The sequence below is a fragment of the Aspergillus candidus genome, assembly GCF_002847045.1.
Source record: "Aspergillus candidus strain CBS 102.13 unplaced genomic scaffold BDW47scaffold_48, whole genome shotgun sequence".
NCBI lineage: Eukaryota > Fungi > Ascomycota > Eurotiomycetes > Eurotiales > Aspergillaceae > Aspergillus > Aspergillus candidus.
The window spans coordinates 57,111-79,136 of record NW_020194053.1 but is presented as its reverse complement, the minus strand read 5'-3'; the positions used below and the strand labels follow the sequence as shown (position 1 = coordinate 79,136).

The following is a 22,026-nucleotide window of genomic DNA, read 5'->3' as shown; positions in this document are numbered from 1 at the left end:
ATCACAAACAAATATTTAAAAACAAAGGTTGACGAGAAACAATTTAAGACAAAAAATAAAATCAAAACTGACATGATATCGAAATAATAATTGAAAAATTAAAATCGAAGGGAAAAAAAAAATGAAAATCGAACGTACCACGACAAAGAAACCCAGCTCTCCCCGTCTGCAACATCAACGTTGCTCTATTGTCCAAAACCGATCCGATGAAATGGTGCACCGGGATTAAAGACGATACCGTCCGACTCTAGACGAAGAAGATGGGTAACAAAATCCCAAACTGATGACTAGACCCTTGCGTCGGATGTCTCGAAATCCGACGGACTGGGGAGCAAAATCTCGTCACGCCGCAGGGACGCCGGATGTGACAACCGGAGGTGATTCGGAGACAAACAAACGTCCAGGAGACGCGATAGATCGGAAGAACGGTCGAAAGCGGAGACGACTAATGAAGGAATCACAATGGGTAATGAAGGGATTCTGGACTCGAATACTCTCATCGATCGTTGCCGCGGAGGTTGATAAAAAGGATGTTCAGGCAGGATGAGGAGAAAAGAAAGAGAGAACCTTGAATGGAGCCTGTGAGGAGGGAGGAGTCGTTGAGATGGGAGTCCCAGACTTTCCACCGCAGCAACTAGACTAAAAGAGGGAAGATGAAGTTGGAAGTGGATCCAGGAGTATCCATGGATGGAGAATTGGATTGATTGGGTTTGATGGGTGAATTTCATTAATTTCCTTCTGGAAAGGGAAGTCAATGGGCTGGATGCCTGGGGGCCTGGGGGCCTGGGTGCCTGCATGCCTGGCGCAGGCTTTCGCCCCTCCGTGGCTGCCCCAGGCACCCACATCTGATTATCGAGATTTTCCCCTCCTTCTTTCTCCGTCACTTTTTCGGTCGCCATGCTCCTGTCTCCCGCATTTATGGATCACAACTCTCCTTTTCATTTATAACATTTTGGTATTGCGTTGCATGAAGAGGACTACGTCTATCGATCTATCCACCCCACCCCTCCTCTCTTCCCCCTCGTCCGGTCGAAATTCCGCCGTCTCCACCGACCCCGCCGTCGTTCATCACCATGTCTCCCACTCCCGATCCCACCAATTTTGACTCGGCCCGCGAGGCGGTCTTGGTGCCGTCCGATGCGCCGCCCGAGGACGCCCGGGAAGTCAAGGGCGTCGACTTTGAACAGTATCAGGGTCGTGACATCACCGTGGCGGAGCTGGTGGACAATATGGAGTTCATGGGGTTCCAGGGCAGTGCCGTCGCCGAGGCTACCCGCATCGTCAACGAGATGGTAAGAAATACCATGTCCTCGTCCGTCTTCCTTTCAGGAAAGATCATTCGCTGACCGCTGTTGTGGTGTGTGATTAGCGCGCCTATCGACATCCCGAAACGGGCGAAAAGACAACCATCTTCCTCGGCTACACCTCCAACCTCATCTCGTCCGGCCTTCGGGACACCCTGCGCTACCTCGTCCGACACAAGCACGTGTCGGCCATCGTCACGACGGCGGGCGGCGTGGAGGAAGATCTGATCAAGTGCTTGGGTCCGACGTACATGGGCACCTTCGCGGCAGCCGGGGCAGGTCTCCGGGCCAAGGGACTAAACCGGATCGGCAACTTGGTGGTGCCCAACAAGAACTACTGCGCGTTCGAGGATTGGATCGTGCCCATTTTCGACCAGATGCTGGCGGAACAGGAGGCCGCCAAGCAGAAGGCGCGGGAGACGGGCAACGACGAGGACGAGCTCCACTGGACGCCGAGCCGAGTGACGGAGCGGCTGGGGCGCGAGATCGACAATGAGGACTCGGTGCTTTACTGGGCCGCGCGCAACGGGATCCCGGTGTTCTGCCCCGCGCTGACGGACGGGAGCCTGGGCGACATGCTGACCTTCCACACGTTCCGATCGGACCCGCAGCGGCTGCGAATCGACGTGGTGGAGGACGTGCGGCGGATCAACCTGATGGCCATGAAGGCGGCGCGGGCGGGGATGATCATTCTCGGGGGCGGGGTGATCAAGCACCACATCGCCAACGCGTGCCTGATGCGCAATGGGGCGGAACACGCGGTGTACGTGAACACGGGGCAGGAGTTCGACGGCAGCGACGCGGGGGCCCGGCCGGACGAGGCGGTCAGCTGGGGCAAGATCAAGCCCAACGCCTCGTCGGTCAAGGTGTTTGCTGAGGCAACCGTGGTGGTGCCGTTGATCGTGGCGGGGTCGTTTGCACGGGCGTCTGAACCGTCGGCGGAGGCATCTGGTCCTTGAAACGTGGTGTCTAGAGATGATTCGATTGTACATAATTCCATTGACTAGAGGGACTATCATTTTCTTCCTTTCTCCTTCTTTTCCTTTCTTTGTGAAATTCTTGTCAATTGTCATTTTTTTCTTCTCTACTTTCCCCTTTTCTCCAGTTCCTTTCCTCATTCGGGTCCAGGGTCTCTGGGTCCCCCGTATGAAATGTCAAATATAGAACAGCCGAATAACCGAAGTGGGTCTGGCGGCGACCGGTGCCTCAGGCCGTGTGGAGACGGCCTAGACCGTTATCGATATTTGAACATGAACATTGTTGGAGTATCAACATTACCATGATCACTTGTATATCATATTTGATGTTGCGTATAAATATTATATAATAGATCCTATATTAATATATAATATATATTAATGATCACCGCATCCGGTATCCGTACCCGCCAGGGGCAACCCGGCCTCGACACCTGAACCAACGGTAGGAACTGGCAGGATTTGCAGGCACCTCCTCAAACTGCCTCAGGTGGCAACTCCCGGGGACCAATCACCGTTTTTCTGCCACCGCCGACCGATCCGCCCCAACCAGCGGTGTGCGCCTCATTCTCTTCTTTTATTCTCCTTCTCCCCAACATCGATTTTGAGACTTCTTTCTTTCGGTGAGAGTTGCATTCAATTTGCTGTTGGCCGTCCTTCATTTCTCTGCAGACTTCGTGACCTTGCGTGGTTATTTGCCTCGGATTGGATCTCCTTCAGTATCGCCATCCGATCGGGCGATCCCCAACCCTTCCGCTCTAAACCGCATCCGGCCTAGTGCGCCCCATCTTTTGGGCTGATAAGCCTAAGGCTGCCCCGTCTTATCTTCCTCGTTCTTCCTCTCTTCTTCTTCTTCTTCTTTTTCTCACTCTCTTTCTCTCTCTTTCTCTCTTCTTGTTCATCCTTCTTTTACTCTGTTCATCCATTGTTTCGCTTTGGACATCCTCGAATTCGTCGTGGACCGGTCGACACATAGACCTCTCCGTCCTGGATCTATGTTGGTTTCCTAACCGCCGATCTGGGCTGCGTTGTTGACTCATTCTCTCGCTCGTTGACTCACTTGTAGCCTCGCCCACGGTTGCCTAGAGTCATCCTATATATTCATTCTGCGCTCACAGCCTGGTCCATTGTCATTCTTTTGCCAGAGTCTACATCCTTGCCGGAATCCACACCATGGATCCCCCCCAGGAACCACCCGTTGCGTTGCAGCCGGTGCCTCCCCCTATCACCCTCAGTGCCGACAATCCCCCCGTGGAACCCACCCTGATCCTCGACACGGCCCTGGAGCCGTCCGGTGACGAGACTCGGCCAGAGGCCCAGCCGTTGCCTGACTCCCAGGAGGCCTCTAGGGATCATGGAGACCAACCCCCCGCCACCACCACCACCCCGCCCCGTCCAGCGCCCCCCGAGCTGGAGAATGCCTACTGGGCGGACATTGAGGAGGATACCTCCTTGCCCGACGAGGCAGAGATGAAGGAGATCGAGTCTGCCGCGGACGGGGACTACAGTGCTTACGAATGTGAGTGTCAAGCTATCACCAGGCCTCCGACAGACCAACGCAGGTGCTGACCGGCTAGATCCGTACTGGGAGAAGAACTTCCACCCAGATCTCGACGATCCCGAGTACCGTCCCGTTGAGAAGGGTCGCATGACGTGGCGGATCAAGGGTGTACGTGGCACCAAGGATGCTCCCAACCGTGCCAAGATCATGCGCTCCCCGCCCGCCTACATCGGCGGATACTGGTGGACCATCAAGTTCTTCCCCCGTGGTAACAATGTCGGCTCCCTGAGTATCTACCTCGAGTGCTCGCCCACCATGCCATCCGGCGACAAGACCTTGCCCGAGACCGACTTTGCGGTACGGCGCGGGCCCGCCGGCCAGCCGCTGGGCAAGGACGAGGAGGAAGTGTGCACGGCGCTGCCCCCGGCCGATCCGGCCTGGGTGGATACCTTTAAGGCCCAGTACCCCGCCGCCGCGAGGTGCGACGGGACGGGCCCCAAGACGTGGCGTGTCTCCGCCCAGATTGGCGTCATCCTCTACAACCCGGATGAGCCGCGCACCGGCTGGATGCAGTCGTCCTCCCACCAGTTCAACCCCCACAATCTGGACTGGGGATGGACCAACTTCCACGGCCCCTGGGACCAGATCCACCGCCGTCAGCGCGGCCAGCGCCAGGCCCTGCTCCGTGGTGATACCTTGGCCTTCGACGCCTACATTCGCGTCGTCGACGACCCCACCTGCTCGCTCTGGTGGCACGCCAGCGACTCCGAACCCACCTGGGACAGCCTAGGCCTGACGGGCTACCGGCCGTTGGGAGACTCGGTCATCAACCACAGCGCCGAGGTCGCTGGCCTAGCCAGCTGGCTGCACCTGGCCCCATTCGGCCGCATTATCCAGCAGGCCAACGTGCTGGAACACCACACCAACGGCGTCGTGAAACCCAAGCCGCTGTGCGATGCCCTGCAGAAGTTCCTGTGGCAGCTGCGTGCCCGGGACCAATCCTTGCAGTACGTCGACACCGACGCCATCACCTCGACCCTGCGCAACCTGCACGAGTACGCCGGGGACGTGTGCGAGTTCTGGGAGTCGCTCCGCCGGACCCTCCAGCTCGAGCTGACCGGTACCGCCGCCGCCGACGACCTGGCGCGCCTCTTCGACTCGCCCGCGCCGGCCGCGATCTTGCGGGACGCCCCGGAGCCGGCCGGCGGTATCCACACCCTCCCCCGCGAGGCCAACTCCCGCATCCGCGTGCCCGCCGACCAGGCCGCGTCGACCCAGGAGGCGTTGCGGGGGTACCTGGGGGCGCAGCCGGGCCGCTGGGTCCTGCCCCCCGTCCTCCATGTCGAGCTGAACCGCCAGCGGTTGGACAAGGCGGCCCGCCAGTGGCGCCTGCTCTACAACCGCGTAGAACCCGACGAGGAGGTCGACTTGACCCCGTGGGTGCTCGAGGGCGAGTGCGGCCGGTATGTGCTGTATGGCTACGTCGTGCACCGCGGGCGCCGCACCTCAGGCAAGTTCTTCAGCATCCTGCGCCCGGGCGGACCCGGCACGCGGTGGTTGGCCTTCGACGACGGCAGCGATAACCGCGTCGAATGCCTGACCCGCAAGACGGCCTTTGGCCCACATCTGGGCCTCGACGCGTCCCAGAAGCCGGACCACAAGACGGGCCACGACGTCGCCATTGCTGTCATGTACATCCGCGCCGATGTCGTCGACGAGTTCCTTCCCGGTCCCCAGGGCCCGTGGGAGACCTCCGCCGCGATGAAGACGTACTTCGAGCAGGGCACCCTCCCCGTGCCGACGCCGGACGGGGCCCCGACACCGGACTCGGTGCCGGTGGAGGTGTATACCATGCCAGACTATGACCTGCTCGGCAGCTTGTTCGACACGTACGACCTCATGGCGCAGGCCCAGTCGGCCGGTCGCGTCCAGCACCTAACGGTGCCGCGCGGTTCGACCTTGCAGGACCTGCGGAAGACGATCGCGGGGGGCCACTCCACCGACCCAGACGCACCCCTACGTCCTGAGCACGTCCGGCTATGGCAGATCGGCCACACGCGCGAGCGATTCGGACCAACGCTGGCCTTCTCGCGGGTCTCCGACCTCACGGCGACCGTGGACGGGTCGCTGGGCCCGGTCCGGTTTTGGATGCAGGTGGTGTCGGACGGCGACGCCAAGTACTTCGCCATGGCCGACCCCCGCGAGGCGGCGGTAGCCACGAACAAGGTGGAGGAGGCCGTGCCGGAGCAGGCGGGCGCGGAGCCCGACCGGCCGTCGACGGGCAGCGCCGACGCGGCGCTCGCCAGTTCGTCCGGCACGGTGTCGCAACCGGCGGAGTCGTCGGACGACAGCGTCGTCAACGGGGTGGTTGACCCCGCGGTCCGGGCGGAGCCCGCTGCGCCAGTGGAGACGCCAGCCCCGGCAGAGCCAAGTACTCCGGCTGAGGCCGCGGCCCCGACCGCATCCCCTGCCCCGGTCATTCCCTCCGCAGAACCTGCCCGCCAGGACTCTCTGACCGGCGACGCCGATAATGACGCCGTCATCGCGGCCATCATTGCGTCCGATGTCCAGCAGTTGGAGCCTGAGCCATCGGAGCCGGCCCCCATTGCGGAATTGGCGCCGGCACCCACACCCGCGCCGGTTGAGCCGGCCGCTCCCCCGGCCGCACCGGCAGCGACTGAAGCCCCTGAAGCCCCTGAATCTTCTGAAGCCCCCTCGACGGATGAGCAGGCGGTGACCCTGCCGGTGGATCACGTCTATTACTTCATCCAGCTGTTCGACGTGGAGGCCCAGGCCCTGCGCACGGTGGGATCGTTCTTCTCGCAGAAGGAGGAGAACATCAAGAAGGCGCTGCGGAAGCACCTGCAGCGGCCGGTGACGAAAGACTTCCAGATCTGGCAGCGCGTGGAAGGCACGTCTGTGTCGACCGTTTCCTCCCTGCAGACATTCCAAGGCTTCGTACCGGACGGGACGTGCTTCATTGTGGGCGACAAGCTGGCCAAAGACCGCCGGTCGCAGCTCAACGAAGCCGGCCTCCTGACCAACCCGGACCACCTCGTGCGGTACCTCTGGGCCGCGACGCGCCAGCACCCGATCAAGGCCTTCACGGGCCGCAAGACAGTCGACGCGTCCTTCACGACAGACTACTATAGCGGCGACTTCTGCAAGGGCTACCATCACGGCGTGGGCAAGCACGTGTCCGACACAGTCGTCACCTACGAGGGCGACTTCGTACTGGGCAAGCGCCACGGCCAGGGCCGCATGGAGTACCCCACCGGCGACACTTACGACGGCAGCTGGGCCGAGAATCAGTGCCACGGACAGGGCACTTTCGTCGAGCACAAGACGGGCAACCGGTACGAGGGGGGTTACAAAGACGGCAAGCGCCACGGCAAGGGCATCAGCTACTGGGAGGTAGCGGACGAGGAGATGGACCTCTGCCAGATCTGCTACAGCGAAGAACAGGACGCGCTGTTCTACGACTGTGGACATGTGTGTGCTTGCGTGACGTGCGCGCGGCAGGTCGATCTGTGTCCGATCTGCCGGAAGAGTATTATCAGTGTGGTGAAGATTTACCGAACTTAGCTTCATTTTCTTCCTTTGGTCGTTTTGCATTTCGTTATTTCATTGCATTTTTCTATCATTTTTGGCTGGTCGGTTGTTGGTTGGTTGGTTGGTCTGGATATGGCATACCCGGATGTTAAGTTATGAGATATGATGATTTCGATTTATATGGCGTGAGACGCATACACTACTATTTAGAATTGATTTATTGGGTTGTTTTACATGGGCTGAACCTTGTTAGATTGACCTCGTATATGAAGTTCCATCACACCCCAAACCTCTGAAAATCATACGGAAGGTACCTACCATATGGCCCGCATCATGCATCAACCTTTCAACAGTATATACACAAACTGAACCATAAGAACTATAATCAACCAACAATACCAGAAATCCAATCTCAACCCCCCCCACAAGGCCCACGCTCCTCCCCCTCCTGACCCCCCTCAACAGCAAGCACCATCTCCCTAGCAGCCATCTCACAGAACTCCGCCATCCGCAGGTCTTTCATGGACAGTCCTTTGGGGACGTGCGTTGTCCAGAGGACGGTGGCTGAGCGGGCTTTCTATACACATTCAACACATTAGAGACAATCCTAACTATACAGGTAGGTATGTATGCATGTTTCTGCAAAGTCTATGTAGTGAAGTGGGGAATGGGAATGGAAAGGTAGACATACCAGTGTTAGCTCCGAGTGGTGGTTTGCGCGTTTGCTTTTAATGGCGATGCAGTTTGCGTAGTCCTATTCATTAATATTTTTTTTTTCAAATATAGATATTGCTATATACATATATATGCATGCATATAGAAATCTATGTGGGATGGATGTACAAACCATCACTTTAGTATACGTGTTAAAGCGAAAATATTTCCTGATACCATTGGCCTCTTCGTTGAGTTGCCAGCCTTGTTGGAGGATGTTGTTCAAGAGTGGGTCTGCTTCAGCATGATCGGCCCCTTCGGACCATTGGATAGTATTGGGTGAAGCCATTGTGCTATAATTCAAATGTCTGAGTCGCGGAAGAAGTGTAGTGAGGGGATAGTTTGTTTTGAATGCCGAGATCGCGAGGTTGATCAAGACCATACGTCATCGGCTCTACCGGCCATTGGCGCGGTCAGGCCCCGCTTGAACCCACAACTGAATCAGTCTACTCGATATTCTGATATTATGTTCAAATTATTGTGCTATGTATGGGCTATGGGTACTTCCCAACCAGTCAAGCCACGGCAATGGGATGGCCCTCCGTGTTGAACACGAACTCGTTCTTCCCCCGCTGTACCTGCCACGCCGCGTCCTCCGACTGCGCCAGGTACGCGTACTTCATAACCTCCGCGAAGAGGAAACTCTCCTGGTTGTCATCTTGACCCCCGCCGTTCGCTGCGTTGACGTTCTTCAGTCCCGCGAAACCCGACTTGGTGCGGCAGTACCGGTTGATGGACTCGAACGCCTTCCACACCCAGTCGCGGTACTTCTCCTCGCCCGTCAGACGCCACGCGTAGTAGAAACTCTCCATCACCTCGGGCCGCAGGATGTAGGCCCCGCTGACGACATAGAAGCCCGCCCGCTCGTACAGCTCCTTCTGGTTGGACGGCACCTTCTTGGCATCCCAGCCAAACTGCTCGGGCCCGATGCCCGTCAGCGTCTCGTTGTAGGTGGTGTGGCAGGCGTTCACCAGATCCAGACCGAACTGGACAAAGTCATCCCGATCCAGGAGCGATCCCCCCAGCAGGAAGCTGCCCCCGTCAAAGCAGGTCAGGTGCTGGGACGTCAGCCCCAGTTTCCCGTTGTCGGACGAGGCCAAGAACGTGAGATCGGGACGCGACTCCGGGTGCGAGGCGAGGTGCTTCATGGTCGACTCGGCGGCCACCACCCAGCGGTCCTTGTATTTGGCGAACCGCTTGGGGTCGTACACGTACATCTTGATCAGATACTCGTAGAAGGAATCGTCGCCGCCGTTCCAGCTAACACGCCCGTCGGCAAAGGTGCCGTTCTCGATGTAGATGCCGTTGCCCACCAAGCCCGGGAAGGGCTCCCCCTTGGCGGGTTTGGGGTCCAGGAGGTACGACTCGGCCTTCTGGCTGAGGCGGGCGTACTGCGCGTCGCGGGTCAGATCCGACAGGCGCGTCCACTCCATGACCAAGGTGCCCGTGACGGCCAGACCGTTGGTGGTGGACCCGTCGTTGGTCTTTTTATTGATATTAATATTATTGTAGGGGACGCCGGACGGGGTGTCAAAGGCGAACTTGAGGATATCGGCCAGGGTACGGGACTGGGTCAGCAAGGCATCGATCTTCTTCTGGTCCTTGACCAGCCCCTTGGCGGGGCCCTTCAGGAGATCGTAGCCGGACAGCATGCCGCCGAGGTAGCGGATGGTGGTTTCAAACAGGCTGACCTCGTCGTCGGTGTGAGAGAAGTCGATCGTCGGGATAAAGTCGAGAATCTCGTTGACGATGGTCTCGTTGCCCATGACGATGGCGGTCGACAGGGCGTCGACCGCGGAGGCACCCCAACCATTGCGGGAGTCGCCATGGCCGTTGCTGATGGGGTGCAGTTCATCGTGGGGGAAGGCGTATTTCCGGTACCCATCCCAGGCGTGGGAGAAGGCCTCGCGGACGACATCGGCGCGCGAGGGTTCCCGGCGAATCGCGTGTTGTCCGGGCAGGCCCCAGACCGGAACGGCCAGCAGAGCCGACAGATAGGCGAAATGCATGATACAAAAGAATGGCCTTGCACACAGTCCAGAGAAGGAAGGGGTGGTACAAATAAAGTAAATAGAACGAATGACAGCCTCGGCGAGGCGGAATTGATTATATAGTCGATCAGACGATCGGAAGGGGAAGAGAGCGACACGGTCAGCCAAGACCTAAAGAGGGGAAATGAGGGACTGGTGTAAAGAGAGACGGGAAGAGAAGAAGAGTAGGATAGGAGACAAGAAGGAAAAGAGGAGAAAAAGAGGAGAAAAAGGAAGGAAGCAGGAACGAGGATAGGTCGGTTGAGCCTGGGATGTCAGGCAGGATTGCAGCCTTGATCACCCGATCAGGCAAACCCGGTCGATCTGGACGCGATGATTGGTTGAATGGAGGGGGGGAAGTATGCATGGGCCGATGCAGGGGCATCAATCCTGTCCATCGGAGGTAGGACTGTTGTTGTGGTATTGAGGACTTGAATAGTTGAGTCAGGAATACCGTCGACATGTTCCAAATTGTCCCATTCAAAGACTGAAGTATTCGATCATCAGTTCTGGTCACTCTGGACCACCCAAAGCAGCTGACCTGAGGCAGACGCAGTCGCGTGCACAATTAGTCAGATGATATGCTCCATCATCTCCCCTGGTTTGTGCCGTGCATCCGTGTCGACAGGCATCGTCTTACTGCCCAAGTCTGGCGGCCTTGTTGGATATCATCTCGTTGATGGTTACGTTCGTCTCCATCAATAGGGAGTAGTTAGCGCTGGTCATAGTTCTGTCCTCAGGTGGAGACATAGGAACTCATCGACTAAGACAAGTCCGCGATCAGATCAGCTAGGTCCTAGTGCGTCAATAACTCCGATTAGCCTCCCCACTTGGTGCTTCTAGGTCGATATTATCTTCCGTCAGATCCCAATGCAGAACCAGAAGGATCGAGGAATGAATGGAGAAGTAAGAAGGACCGAAGGAGGAAAAGCGTGAGACGATCAGCAACGCGGGAATGCGCTAGTCCGGATGCGGAAAGGTCGGCAAAATTCACCTCCCTGCCTCAGGCTATCCGGGTCTAACCCGATCCGGTCGTTTCCCTTGGCATTCGGGTTTGCACCGTTTGTCGATCATCCCCCGCGATGACTCTTTTGACTCTTTTGACTGCCAGACTTTTGCTTCATCTTCCCCCGTCTTCCTCCGCTCCATCTCGCCCGCATTGAAGTTTCGCCTCGGTTTACTTTGTCCCCAATCGTCCCTGCTGTCAACCCCACCCCGGGGACTCACCATGTCCGTCCCCTTCATTGTCCAGGTTGACCCGAGTCAACCCCCACTCGACCCCGCCTCCGCCAATGGCCTCACTTTGAATCAAATCGCCTACTTCGGGCGAGTCCTCGTCAAGGTCGACACCCGCGAGCAGGCTGAAGAGTTCATCCGTCGTCATGTCCGCAGCCTAGACGTCTACGCTGACGCCACCGCGATCCGTCAGACCGCCGACCTCGTCGATATCCTCAATGCCGGCGCCGCCAAGATCTTCATCACCCTCGGCCAGTTGCAGGCCCTGACCCAGGAACAGTCCGTCCCGGCCGATCGCTTGATCGTCAAATATGCCGGCCAGGACGAGCTGGAGGCCTTCCAGCGCTGGGTCAGCGAGGACGCCAGCCGCAAGGAAGCCGGCCTCTCCACCAACGACCCCCAGGTGGAGTTCACCGCCCTGGCGGAAAAGCTGGGCGTCAGTCTGGAGACGCAGAGCCTCTACCGGACCTACACATCGCCCGTCACGGAGGAGGGCCTGCGGGAGACTATCACGCAAGGCGGCGTCAGCATCATCCCGGCCGACGCCCTCACCCTCGACCAGCGCAACCCCGCCGGCAAGATCGTCGCCTCTGCCCTGGTTTCCTTCCGCGCCGTCCGTACCAGCGACAATGGCCTGTACGCTACCACCGTCGTTGATGCCCGCGGTGTCTGCTTGGGCCTGGTTTGGAGCAGCGACGAGAGTATCTCCGAGGCCCTGCGCACCGGCACCGGCGTCTACCAGAGCCGCAAGCGGGGCCTCTGGTACAAGGGACAGTCCAGCGGCGATGTCCAGGAGCTGATCAGCGTCGGCTTTGATTGCGACTCCGACTGCCTGGTCTTCGTTGTCAACCAGGTCGGTCGCGGCTTCTGCCATCTGGGCAGGGCCAGCTGTTTCGGCCCCTACAACGGCCTGTCGCGCCTGCAGAAGACCCTGCAGGCCCGCAAGGCCGACGCGCCCGCCGGCTCGTACACGGCCCGCCTGTTCAACGAGCCCAAGCTCACCCAGGCCAAGATCATGGAAGAGGCCGACGAGCTGTGCCGCGCCACTACGCCCGAGGAGGTCGCCTTCGAGGCCGCTGACCTGTTCTACTTCGCCCTGACGCGCTGTGTCGCCGCCGGGGTCAGCCTCGAGGACGTCGAGCGTAACCTGGACCTCAAGAACTTGAAGGTGAAGCGGCGCAAGGGTGATGCCAAGGGTCCCTGGGCCGAGAAGCTCGGCGTCAACCAGCCCGCGGCCACCCCGGCCCCCGCCCCCGCCAAGGAAGAACAGCCCCCCGCCGACGGCCGGATCGAGATGACCCGCGTCGTCACCGCGAGCACGCCGGCCACCGTGGTGGCGGACCACCTCAAGCGCCCGTCGCAGAAGTCCAACGACGCCATCGTGGGCCTGGTGCGCCCCATCGTCCAGGACGTCCGCGACGGCGGCGATGCTGCCGTGCTCAAGTACACCCACAAGTTCGAAAAGGCCACCTCCTTAACGTCCCCCGTGCTGCGCGCCCCCTTCCCGGAGTCGCTCATGCAACTGTCGCCCGAGACCCAGGCGGCCCTCGACGTCAGCATCGACAACATCGCCAAGTTCCACAGCGCCCAGCAGGGCGGCAACGAGGCCCTCAGCATGGAGACCATGCCCGGGGTGGTGTGCTCGCGATTCTCGCGCCCCATCGAGCGCGTGGGCCTGTACATCCCCGGCGGCACGGCGGTGCTGCCGTCGACGGCCATGATGTTGGGTGTCCCGGCCATGGTGGCGGGCTGCCAGAAGATCGTGCTGGCGTCGCCGCCGCGCGCCGACGGCAGCGTGTCGCCCGAGATCGTCTATGTCGCGCACAAGGTGGGTGCCGAGAGCATCGTGCTGGCGGGCGGCGCGCAGGCGGTGGCGGCCATGGCGTACGGCACCGAGAGCGTCAGCAAGGTCGACAAGATTCTGGGGCCGGGCAACCAGTTTGTGACGGCGGCCAAGATGCTGGTGGCCAACGACACGTCGGCGGGCGTCAGCATCGACATGCCGGCGGGGCCGAGTGAGGTGCTCGTCATCGCGGACCGCCAGGCGAACCCGGCGTTCGTGGCCTCGGACCTGCTGAGCCAGGCGGAGCACGGCGTGGACTCGCAGGTGATCCTCATCGCGATCGATCTGGACGAGGCGCAGCTGCAGGCGATCGAGGACGAGGTCGACCAGCAGGCGCACGCCCTGCCCCGGATGGACATCGTCAAGGGGTCGCTGGCGCACTCGGTGACGTTCGTGGTGCGCGACCTGGCGGAGGCGATGGCGCTCAGCAACCAGTACGCGCCGGAGCATTTGATTTTGCAGATCGAGAATGCCGAGGGGGCGGTCGAGCAGGTGCAGAACGCCGGCAGTGTCTTCATCGGCGCGTGGACGCCGGAAAGCGTCGGCGACTACTCGGCGGGTGTGAACCACTCTCTCCGTATGTTCCCTCCTCCTTCCTATCCAATTCGGGACCTAGGCTAATCCAGACTAATGTAGCGACCTACGGCTACGCCAAGCAATACTCGGGCGTCAACTTGGGCTCGTTCCTCAAGCACATCACCAGCTCGAACCTGACCGCCGAGGGACTGAAAGGCCTCGCCAAGACGGTGGAGCAGCTCGCCGGGGTAGAAGGACTGGAGGCGCACAAGCGGGCAGTCAGCATCCGCGTCGCCCACATGCAGTAATCGCGAGTGAAATTTCATTTAATATACCAGATAGATTAGTAAAAGAAAAAAAAGTGGTATCGTGAACTTTTCTATAAACATGAGGGTACTAGTTATGCAATCACTTCTTCCGCTCGCGGATCTTCCACTTAATGCCGTTCTTGTTCGTGCCGCCGACGATGTTATCCATGCGTCCACGCTGCCAGTCCAGCTCACGCTCGGCGGCCGTGATATCCGCGTACTGCTTGCGCAAGCCAGCCAGCTTGGTCTGGCGGGCTTCCGCAGCGCGCTTCTTGAGCTTGCGCGCACGTCGCTTGTCGACCAGCGCCTGACGCTCGGCCAGGAGCTGCTTCTGCGACTTCTTCTTCGGAGCCTCCTCGCCCATCGTCTCGTCCTCATCCTCACCCGACGCGTCCCCATCCCGTAAGCGCTTCTTGCGCAAAGTCTTTTGTTCTTTCCGATCATCCGCATACACCACCTTCTTCTGCTGCTGCAAACTCCGCTTCTTCTTGGAGGCCGGCGCATCATCCAGATCAAAATCATCAAAATCCGACTCATCATCCCCCGCCTCCTCCTCACTATCCTCCTCCCCCAGTTTCTCCCCAAACGACCCCTGCAGCCGCACCTCCTCCTCCAGCCTCTCCATCTGCCTCCTTACCCTCTCCCCGACAGTCCGCAAGTACCCCGCATCCTGCGTCTTATAAAGCTTGATCGCATCATGGCTGAGGCCCCTCGCGGCCGCTGAATCGCGACCGCCGACACCCCCGCCGTGTTTCCCCTGGCGGGAGGAGACCATGCCGAAGGCGAATTCATCGGGGTTGCGGTCGTGGGCTTTCTCTTGGAGGCGCTTGATTTGGGCTTTTTTGGTGTTGTAGTCTTTTGCGCGGAGGGAGTAGTCCTATATTACCAAGGGTATTAGATTAGTTTCAAGATAACTGGATAAGAGTATAGAGAGAGAGGGATATAAGGTACCTTGTGCTTTTCAAGAATTCCCCATTTCTCGCGGCCGGCGAGTTGGCCTCGCTCGCGGTGCTGGCGCCGTTGGACGGCGTTGCGCATGGTACTCATTTTGATTTTCTTTTTCCTTTTCCCTTTTTCTTTGCTGTCTTTTTCTTTCCGTCGCTGTATTATTATAAAAAAAAGTGTGGGTAGTGTTGTGAGGTGGATGTAAAAAGTAATAAAATGACGGATGAAAAGTCGGATCGGCGTAGTCAGTGGTAGTAGTAAGAAAGAAGGTCAGTCGGTGTCGGCCAATCCACCTCCGCTCGAACTTTCAACCGTCAACTCCAACATTACTCCACAACGACCGACACCACATCACGTCCACCACACCACAGTACACTCTATTCAATCCAACTCAATTCCAAGAGAGAATGATCCACGGTCATCGATAGTCAACAATCGCATCCCGAGCAATTACCCTCCCCCACCACTACAACCGCTACAGCACAACTGCAGCACACAAGACACCCACCATGTCCACAAACACAGCAGCGAGTGCCTCCACCCCGGCACCAACAAAAACCTACAACCTGCGCAATCCAATGCCCCTCTCCGCAGCGCAGGAATCCGAAGTCAAGCAGATGTTCTACAAGCGCGTACGGAGCCACTGCGCGGATGAAATCAAGGGTGTGTATCTCCTTCTTTCCTACTCTATCTCCTACCTACCACGCTACCCCCCATCCCACTGGACTCAATACAAGCAAAGAGTACTGATCGAATGATCGATAGCATTCGCTCAATGCGCCGTCAACCGCACAGTAACAGCAACATGGCTCTGCCGGAGCGAGCGCCTCGCCATGAACGGGTGTATGCTGGAGCACGCGAAGCCCGAGGAGGAGGACCGCGCGCGGGAGGAATGGTTCGCGACGCATGGAGAGCGTCGACGGAAGAAGGAGGAGGAGACGAGACGGGTGGAGGCGAGGCGGGAGGAGGTCATTCGGTTGATGAGGGAGGATGAGGAGAGGCAGAGGCTTGCTGCTGCTTCGAAGTGATTCTAGACTGGTGGAATTCTTGCTGCTTTTGTCGATTGATTGATGATGTTGGGTCGGCGTTGCATCGTTTCATGTACATGTATAGTATTCTTACAGGTTCGACTGTATATTATCATCTTACTACTCCGTACTCTGAAGGGATTGTCTGATGATGACTGTAAATAGGTAATAACGCCAACTCCATCCATGCAATTAAAAACAAAATGTCAAACATCAGTCATATCGCGATCTCCATCCCCATCGCCATCGCCATCGCCATCTTGGTCCCCCCGCTCATCCCCACCCGGCCCAAACACATCCTCCATCTTGCCATCCTCATCCTCATCCTCGTCACCCTCTCCCTCCCCATCCCCCTCCCCACCCTTCCCTTCACCCTCTCCCTCCCCAAGCAGCGAAAACTCCTCCTCCCCCTCACTCTCCCACTCCTCCTTCATATCCCACCCAGTCCCCGTAAGACAGAACCTCTCCGGCGGCAACCTCATGCCCCCAACGAGCAAACTCTGGTTCGCACCCTGCGCGCCCTTCGCCTGCGCCGCATTCTCATCCTCAAACGCCCTCCTTGCACCCGGCAACGCAACCCTATTCCTCTCCCCGGCGACATCCATCAGGAACTCCTTCGGCAGGCCCGTCTGAAACTGATAGTGCAGCCTCGAAGCAATACTCAGTCGCAGCGCGGGGAGCGTCACACTGTTCACCTCGGCCGTCTGGCCGACTCCACCCTTGGAGGAGGTCGTAACGCTATCGGTAACGCCCGCGTAGCCCTCCGTCGCGAGATGAACAGCATCCTGCAGCACGCCGGAGGTATAACGGTACGCGAAATCGAGGAGCTGCAACGGGACGCGCTCCTGGTAGGACGTGACGCCTAGAGAAGACAGGAGCATGTGAATGAGGCGGATGTCGCGCGGGCGGCGCGACTTGCCGCTGTCTTTGAGGGAGGTGGGTGGGATGGGGGTTGGTTGGTTGTTGGCGGGGGTGGCGGCTGTGGAGGCATTGATTTGGGTGGGGTGTGAGGGTTGTTGTTGTTGTTGGGTGGTAGGTTGTGAGGGCGGTTGGGATTGGGATTGCGATTGCGGTTGTGATTGCGATTGTTGCGCGTTGTTGGAGGAGGATGGTTCGGCGGGTGGTGTTAGGGGTTGCTGGTTTGCTTGTTGGCCTGGGGAGGCCATTGCGAGGAGTATGGGGGTTGTTCGCGGATGGCTCGGAGAGTGTTATTGTATTCGGATGGTGTAGTAATCGATCGAGAGTGAGGGTGGAGTGAGGTGGAGATGAAGATGAAGATGAGATGTTGAGATGAACGAACTGAGGTGGATTCTGCCGCCGCTAACGGAAAGTGGAGGCGGTGAATGCTGCTGTCATATCTACTCTATACATGGTAGAGACGAGACTGGTATAACAGAAAGGGATTATTCCATTGCAGCAATTTAAATCAATCATATGTACTGTTATCTATGTCTATCCACAACGCCTTGCTATGCGATATATATTACTCACTCTATCGACGGCACCGGCTTCACCGTGTCGTCCCTGTCGTCCAGCGTAGTCGCCTCCATCGACTCGGTCAGGTAACTGACGCTTAGGTCTTCATCCTCGCTCAGGTCTCCGTCGGACTCGTCTTCGTCGTCGCCTTCATCATCCTCATCCTCATCCAGCTCATCGTCATCCTCTCCCTCAATGTCGTCGTCTTCTACTCCCTCTTCCTCTTCCTCGTCGTCCTCGTCATCATCGTCATCATCATCCTCCTCGTCGTCTTCATCCGCCGGTCCAGGCCCGTCGTCCTCACCCTCACTATCCGTACTGGAAAAGTCATCCAAGTCTGGCGGCGGATCCCGCCAGTACGTAAAGTCCGTGTACTCTTCCCCACCCGCCTGCACCAGCAGACTCGTTGGCGGGAAGAAATGGTCCAGCAGCTCCTGCATCGACACGTAGCTGCTCTTGTACTTGGTCAGGCTCAGCAGATCCAGCGACACCTCCGCGTTCGAGTTGATCGTGAAGATCCGGCTCGACGGGATGTTCACCGACCGGTAGCTCAGCGCGTCCGTCAGTCGGTTGCCGAACCCCGCGTAGAAGGGATTCTCTTTCCCGTTGAACAGCCCCAAAATGTCCCGCAGACAGGCCATCTTGAACACCTCCGGCTTGCGCAGGTAGATCTCGCGCCGCAGCGCCGCCATGGTGCGGTCTGGGCTCATGATCACGGGCCCCTTGGGCAGCCGGTATCCGTCCTGACACACCCCGTACAGGTAGGTCCGCGTCGTGTCCGCCTGCCCCACCGACCGACTGGTCAGGTACATGACGTTGTACCCGTTGTTGATGATATCGGTGAACAGCTTGGCCACCCCGGCGTGGGTCCAGTCGCGCCCGATCATGTTCAGCACGTGGCCCAGGGCGTCCGACTTGGTGATGGTCCCGTCGATGTCGGAGATCACCAGCGGCGTGTTGCCGTTCCACAGGTACATTGACGCCGTGCACGTCGCCTTGTTGACGCTGAACGACATCTCGTTGGCCCCCGGCTTCAGTTTCAGCGCCTTGAGCTGGTCGCTGGTCAGCCGCAGCGTCTTGGCGTAGTTGCGCGTCTCGCCCGGCACGGGCGACTGCGGCGGCGTCGGGAATCCGGGTTGCACATCTGACTGCGTCCGGAGGTGCCGCGGCCCCATGCTCTGGTGGAGGGGCTGGTCGCTGTCGCTGTGGTAGCCGGGATCCGACACGGCGTTCTCGCTCAGGGCCGAGCTGGGCCGCATCACGTTGAACGTCGCCCGGCGGTCGGCCGCCTCCTTGGCCTCTTCGCTGCTGTAGATCCACAGGTTCCCGTGCTCGTCGGCTCCGATGAGCGCTCCGATGTCGTAGTTGCCCTCCAACTCCTCCGCCAGGATCTTGCGCGCGACCACCTCGGCGCGCAGCGCATTCTCCTCGTTGCTCTTGTAGCCCGTCATGTCGAGCATGAGGTCGCCCGTGTCGGTGACGTGCGATGGGATGTTGGAACCGGACAGTTTCTTGGACAGCGAGACGGCGCGCGACACGGCTTCCTCGGGAGACAGCGGCGGGGGGCTGCACGGACGGTCCTGGCTGGTCTCGTCGTCGCTGACGACCCTGGGGTCCGCCAGTGGCGTGCCGTAGGTGAGGTCCGCCACGCTGTCGCGACGGGGGCGGCGCTTCGGCGCGATAAAGTCGTCCAACATCGTGCGGCCCGCTTTGCCGGGGCCGTCGTCAAACGGCCGGCCGATGGTCGTCTCGTCGGGCGATCGGGATAGGGGGGTGATGGCACCTGTGGTACGTCAGTACAAAACGGTTCTGTGTCCGACCGGAGGAACCGCAGATCATACCCAAATCACTGGTCGCCCGGGTCGCCCGCGATAGGATCGGAAGATCGGTAGATTGGTCGTCCAAGGGGTCCACGGCCGGGCGATCAAGATCCAAATACTCGGGCTCCTGCAGGGTCGACGGGAGATTATCTTCGCTACGGGTCCTCGGACTGGCGGCGGGGGACACCAGCGGCGACGTCTGCAGCGAGGCGGGGATGCGCTCGTTCGTCTCGAAGACGAAGAAGGCCTCGCCGCCCTCGCCAAGTTTCATGGAATAGTCTTGTTTGGCCCCATTCACCTTGAACTCGACCTGCTCTAGTTAGCGCGGGGATTCGCCCCCAGGTACATCGGAGTGTCGTACCTTCTTTTCATACGGACGGAGGAGGGAGAATTTTCCGAACCGGACGTGGAACGGCGAACAGGCGAGTGTGCCTAGATGTGGTCAGTTCTACCCCTTCGGCCCGATGTGAAAGAGGGTACGTACCATCTTCCTGTTCGATGACAATCACATCGATGGCGCCGCTCAAGGTCGCCGGATTGATGGAGTTCCAGGTCTTGGAGACGGAGCCACTGATACTTCGCACGTACTGCATGATGACAGAGGACTCGTCGATCGGACCGATAGGAAGCGTGAAGGGTTGGTAAAGGAGATCGGGGTAGGAAGTGGCGCCTACATACGGGCCATGTGACAGCGGCCGAGACACATGCGGAGAAGGATTGAGTTGGTCGTCTCGATTGCAGGGAACTGTCTAGTGTCCAGTGTCCAGTGTCTAGTGTCCGAGTGGTCCGAGTGGTCACTGTTGAGACAAAATGAGGATCACAACAAAGAAAGGGGAACGAGTGAAAGGGACACAAAGCCACCGATTGACAGTCTTGACCAGAAGAAGATAGGAGAGAGAAAAGGATCAAGGAGAAATTGATGATAATGTTGGGAGTTCAACGTGACTTCTTGCGCCCAACCAGGCCGGTCACGGGGTCCGGTCACCTGGTCGGGGGCCTCGGTTGGGGTGGGGGGGTTATGCGCTGAGTAATCATTTATGCAGTTGAGTTTTTATACGTTGATCCATAGCATGAACAGACTTTTTCGAGATCTACGATAGATATGTTTAGATTATAACACTATGGATCTAATTTGATTGTTGTACTCGTTTATACATTGTAGTAGTCTGGGTAAGTAATGAGAAATGTAGATAGATAGATATCCGACCAATCAGTCGATGCATGCATCCAACCTTCAACCTCATCTCAAGTATATCAATTCCATCCAGTCTCAAGATCCAGTCCTCAAGTGATTATCCTGGACAAATTATCTGTATCACGATCAACTACAATAGAAACAACGTCAACCATGACATGACTACCCAACCGCCGTGGATATCCCCCTCCATCTATCTACTGTCCCTTCGGCTACTCCCGCACAACTTCATCCCACCAGTACGGTCTCCACTTGGATGCAGATAGGAAAAACCACCAACCATGGCCAACTCCAAGTACGTCTCATTGCCAGTCCTCAAGAAAGAAGAGATAAGACGAGGGGAAATAGTAAAGAAGCTAATCCCCCAGATATGAATACGTCAAAGACTTCGAACAGTCGGACCCTCTGCTGCCCAACACCTGGATAGTCGTCCGCATCGACGGCAGAGGCTTCCACAAGTCCGTCCTCCTATCTCAATTACCCCGAGTCGCAGGGTCTCATAGGTTTGACTGACACGAGGTAGACTCTCCGACCGCTACCACTTCCTCAAACCCAATGATCGCCGCGCCCTGGATCTCATGAACGCGGCCGCCGTCGCCGTCCTGAAAGATCTGCCCGATCTGTGCATCGCGTATGGCGTGAGCGACGAGTACAGTTTTGTCTTCCACCCGAGCTGCCAGCTCTTTGAGCGTAGGAATGCGTGAGTTACTTTTGATCCTCCTATATATCTATACGTATGTAGAAAAGCTGACTGTGTAGAAAACTGGTGACTACCATCGTGTCGACCTTCACGGCGCATTACATCCACCAGTGGGGCACTCATTTCCCCGATGAGCCCCTCCAATCGCCATATCTGCCTTCGTTTGATGGCCGGGCGGTTATGTATCCGGCTGTGCAGAACATGCGGGATTATATGAGTTGGAGACAGGTTGACTGTATGATTTTCTCTCCTTCTATCTTCTTTTTCCCCTCTGTGCGTCGTGGCTAACTCCCCAGGCCATATCAACAACCTCTACAACACCACATTTTGGGCGATGGTCCAACAAGGCGGCATGAGCAACACCGACGCAGAGCAAGAACTCCAGGTATGCACCATCCGATCCTACATGCGAAATCCGCTCAACAATCCAGGGCACGGTATCAGCCGACAAGAACGAGATCCTGTTCAAACGGTTCGGGATCAATTATAACAACGAAGACGCAATGTACAAGAAAGGCAGCGTCGTCTACCGCCAGGTATGGCCGTCTGGATCCGTGTATAGCGTGTGCTAACCCACCACACAGTATCAGCTAGAAGCAGCGAAGCCCACGCCAGAGCAACCGAGCGAAGGCGAGAAACCAGCGCAAACCTCGCGCTCCCAGCAAGACAAGCTGCAGAAATTGCGGCGCAAGGCGCAGGTGGTGGTCGATCATGTCGATATCATCAAGGATGACTTCTGGGAGAAACGGCCGTGGATTCTGTCCGGGAAGCCAGGAAAGTTGCCGGTTGAGTCGGGGGCATGATGTAGTTACTTTATTTTATACCTACTGTCTTAGAGATGCGAATCAATGTTACGAAGTATGGCCATTAGAAGCGCGACA

At 58.1% G+C, this 22,026-nt stretch overlaps 10 protein-coding genes across 10 annotated transcripts; 5 read left to right on the top strand and 5 right to left on the bottom strand.

Annotated features, from left to right (window-relative positions):
* Window positions 1–900: 900 nt before the first annotated feature.
* On the top strand, window positions 901–2,263 carry BDW47DRAFT_133524 (deoxyhypusine synthase; the record flags this gene model as incomplete). Its single annotated transcript, XM_024817854.1, has 2 exons — window positions 901–1,292; window positions 1,370–2,263. The coding sequence occupies exons 1-2, from the start codon at window positions 1,074–1,076 to the stop codon at window positions 2,261–2,263; spliced, it is 1,113 nt and encodes a 370-aa protein (XP_024669319.1). The 5' UTR covers window positions 901–1,073.
* A 1,488-nt stretch (window positions 2,264–3,751) lies between these two features.
* BDW47DRAFT_119620 (putative MATH and UCH domain protein) lies at window positions 3,752–7,367 on the top strand (the record flags this gene model as incomplete). The annotated part of the gene is made up of 2 exons (XM_024815370.1): window positions 3,752–3,800; window positions 3,859–7,367. 2 exons carry the CDS (start codon window positions 3,752–3,754, stop codon window positions 7,365–7,367), a joined length of 3,558 nt encoding a protein of 1,185 aa, XP_024669318.1.
* Window positions 7,368–7,653: 286 nt separating this feature from the next.
* Window positions 7,654–8,263, bottom strand: BDW47DRAFT_63842 (uncharacterized protein). Its single transcript, XM_024819499.1, has 3 exons — window positions 8,182–8,263; window positions 8,026–8,088; window positions 7,654–7,911 (listed from the first exon to the last, which is right to left on the bottom strand). Exons 1-3 carry the CDS (start codon window positions 8,182–8,184, stop codon window positions 7,747–7,749), a joined length of 231 nt encoding a protein of 76 aa, XP_024669317.1. The 5' UTR covers window positions 8,185–8,263; the 3' UTR covers window positions 7,654–7,746.
* Window positions 8,264–8,563: 300 nt separating this feature from the next.
* BDW47DRAFT_119619 (glycoside hydrolase family 47 protein) lies at window positions 8,564–10,057 on the bottom strand (the record flags this gene model as incomplete). Its single annotated transcript, XM_024815369.1, has 1 exon — window positions 8,564–10,057. One exon carries the CDS (start codon window positions 10,055–10,057, stop codon window positions 8,564–8,566), a length of 1,494 nt encoding a protein of 497 aa, XP_024669316.1.
* A 1,249-nt stretch (window positions 10,058–11,306) lies between these two features.
* On the top strand, window positions 11,307–13,981 carry BDW47DRAFT_128235 (histidine biosynthesis protein HIS4; the record flags this gene model as incomplete). Its single annotated transcript, XM_024816821.1, has 2 exons — window positions 11,307–13,734; window positions 13,794–13,981. 2 exons carry the CDS (start codon window positions 11,307–11,309, stop codon window positions 13,979–13,981), a joined length of 2,616 nt encoding a protein of 871 aa, XP_024669315.1.
* A 100-nt stretch (window positions 13,982–14,081) lies between these two features.
* BDW47DRAFT_128234 (rRNA-processing protein UTP11) lies at window positions 14,082–15,028 on the bottom strand (the record flags this gene model as incomplete). The annotated part of the gene is made up of 2 exons (XM_024816820.1): window positions 14,082–14,858; window positions 14,933–15,028. 2 exons carry the CDS (start codon window positions 15,026–15,028, stop codon window positions 14,082–14,084), a joined length of 873 nt encoding a protein of 290 aa, XP_024669314.1.
* A 223-nt stretch (window positions 15,029–15,251) lies between these two features.
* Window positions 15,252–16,126, top strand: BDW47DRAFT_110604 (uncharacterized protein). The gene is made up of 2 exons (XM_024813767.1): window positions 15,252–15,589; window positions 15,692–16,126. The coding sequence occupies exons 1-2, from the start codon at window positions 15,436–15,438 to the stop codon at window positions 15,952–15,954; spliced, it is 417 nt and encodes a 138-aa protein (XP_024669313.1). The 5' UTR covers window positions 15,252–15,435; the 3' UTR covers window positions 15,955–16,126.
* A 34-nt stretch (window positions 16,127–16,160) lies between these two features.
* Window positions 16,161–17,120, bottom strand: BDW47DRAFT_128232 (putative transcription initiation factor TFIID, 31kD subunit; the record flags this gene model as incomplete). The annotated part of the gene is made up of 1 exon (XM_024816819.1): window positions 16,161–17,120. One exon carries the CDS (start codon window positions 17,118–17,120, stop codon window positions 16,161–16,163), a length of 960 nt encoding a protein of 319 aa, XP_024669312.1.
* A 321-nt stretch (window positions 17,121–17,441) lies between these two features.
* On the bottom strand, window positions 17,442–20,151 carry BDW47DRAFT_133512 (putative lipin Smp2; the record flags this gene model as incomplete). The annotated part of the gene is made up of 4 exons (XM_024817853.1): window positions 19,735–20,151; window positions 19,612–19,682; window positions 19,272–19,560; window positions 17,442–19,213 (listed from the first exon to the last, which is right to left on the bottom strand). Exons 1-4 carry the CDS (start codon window positions 19,841–19,843, stop codon window positions 17,442–17,444), a joined length of 2,241 nt encoding a protein of 746 aa, XP_024669311.1. The 5' UTR covers window positions 19,844–20,151.
* A 356-nt stretch (window positions 20,152–20,507) lies between these two features.
* Window positions 20,508–22,022, top strand: BDW47DRAFT_63810 (tRNA guanylyltransferase). The gene is made up of 7 exons (XM_024819498.1): window positions 20,508–20,740; window positions 20,814–20,903; window positions 20,969–21,145; window positions 21,205–21,380; window positions 21,442–21,530; window positions 21,577–21,681; window positions 21,730–22,022. Exons 1-7 carry the CDS (start codon window positions 20,727–20,729, stop codon window positions 21,946–21,948), a joined length of 870 nt encoding a protein of 289 aa, XP_024669310.1. The 5' UTR covers window positions 20,508–20,726; the 3' UTR covers window positions 21,949–22,022.
* The last annotated feature ends 4 nt before the right edge of the window (window positions 22,023–22,026 follow it).

Coding starts and splice junctions, on each gene's coding strand:
- BDW47DRAFT_63810 (XM_024819498.1), top strand. Junction 21,381..21,441: donor GAGTTGGAGACAGGTTGACT/GTATGATTTTCT, acceptor CTAACTCCCCAG/GCCATATCAACAACCTCTAC. Junction 21,531..21,576: donor ACGCAGAGCAAGAACTCCAG/GTATGCACCATC, acceptor TCAACAATCCAG/GGCACGGTATCAGCCGACAA.
- BDW47DRAFT_110604 (XM_024813767.1), top strand. CDS start 15,436: ATGTCCACAAACACAGCAGCGAGTGCCTCCACCCCGGCACCAACAAAA. Junction 15,590..15,691: donor CTGCGCGGATGAAATCAAGG/GTGTGTATCTCC, acceptor AATGATCGATAG/CATTCGCTCAATGCGCCGTC.
- BDW47DRAFT_63842 (XM_024819499.1), bottom strand. Junction 7,912..8,025: donor ACCACTCGGAGCTAACACTG/GTATGTCTACCT, acceptor GAATGTGTATAG/AAAGCCCGCTCAGCCACCGT.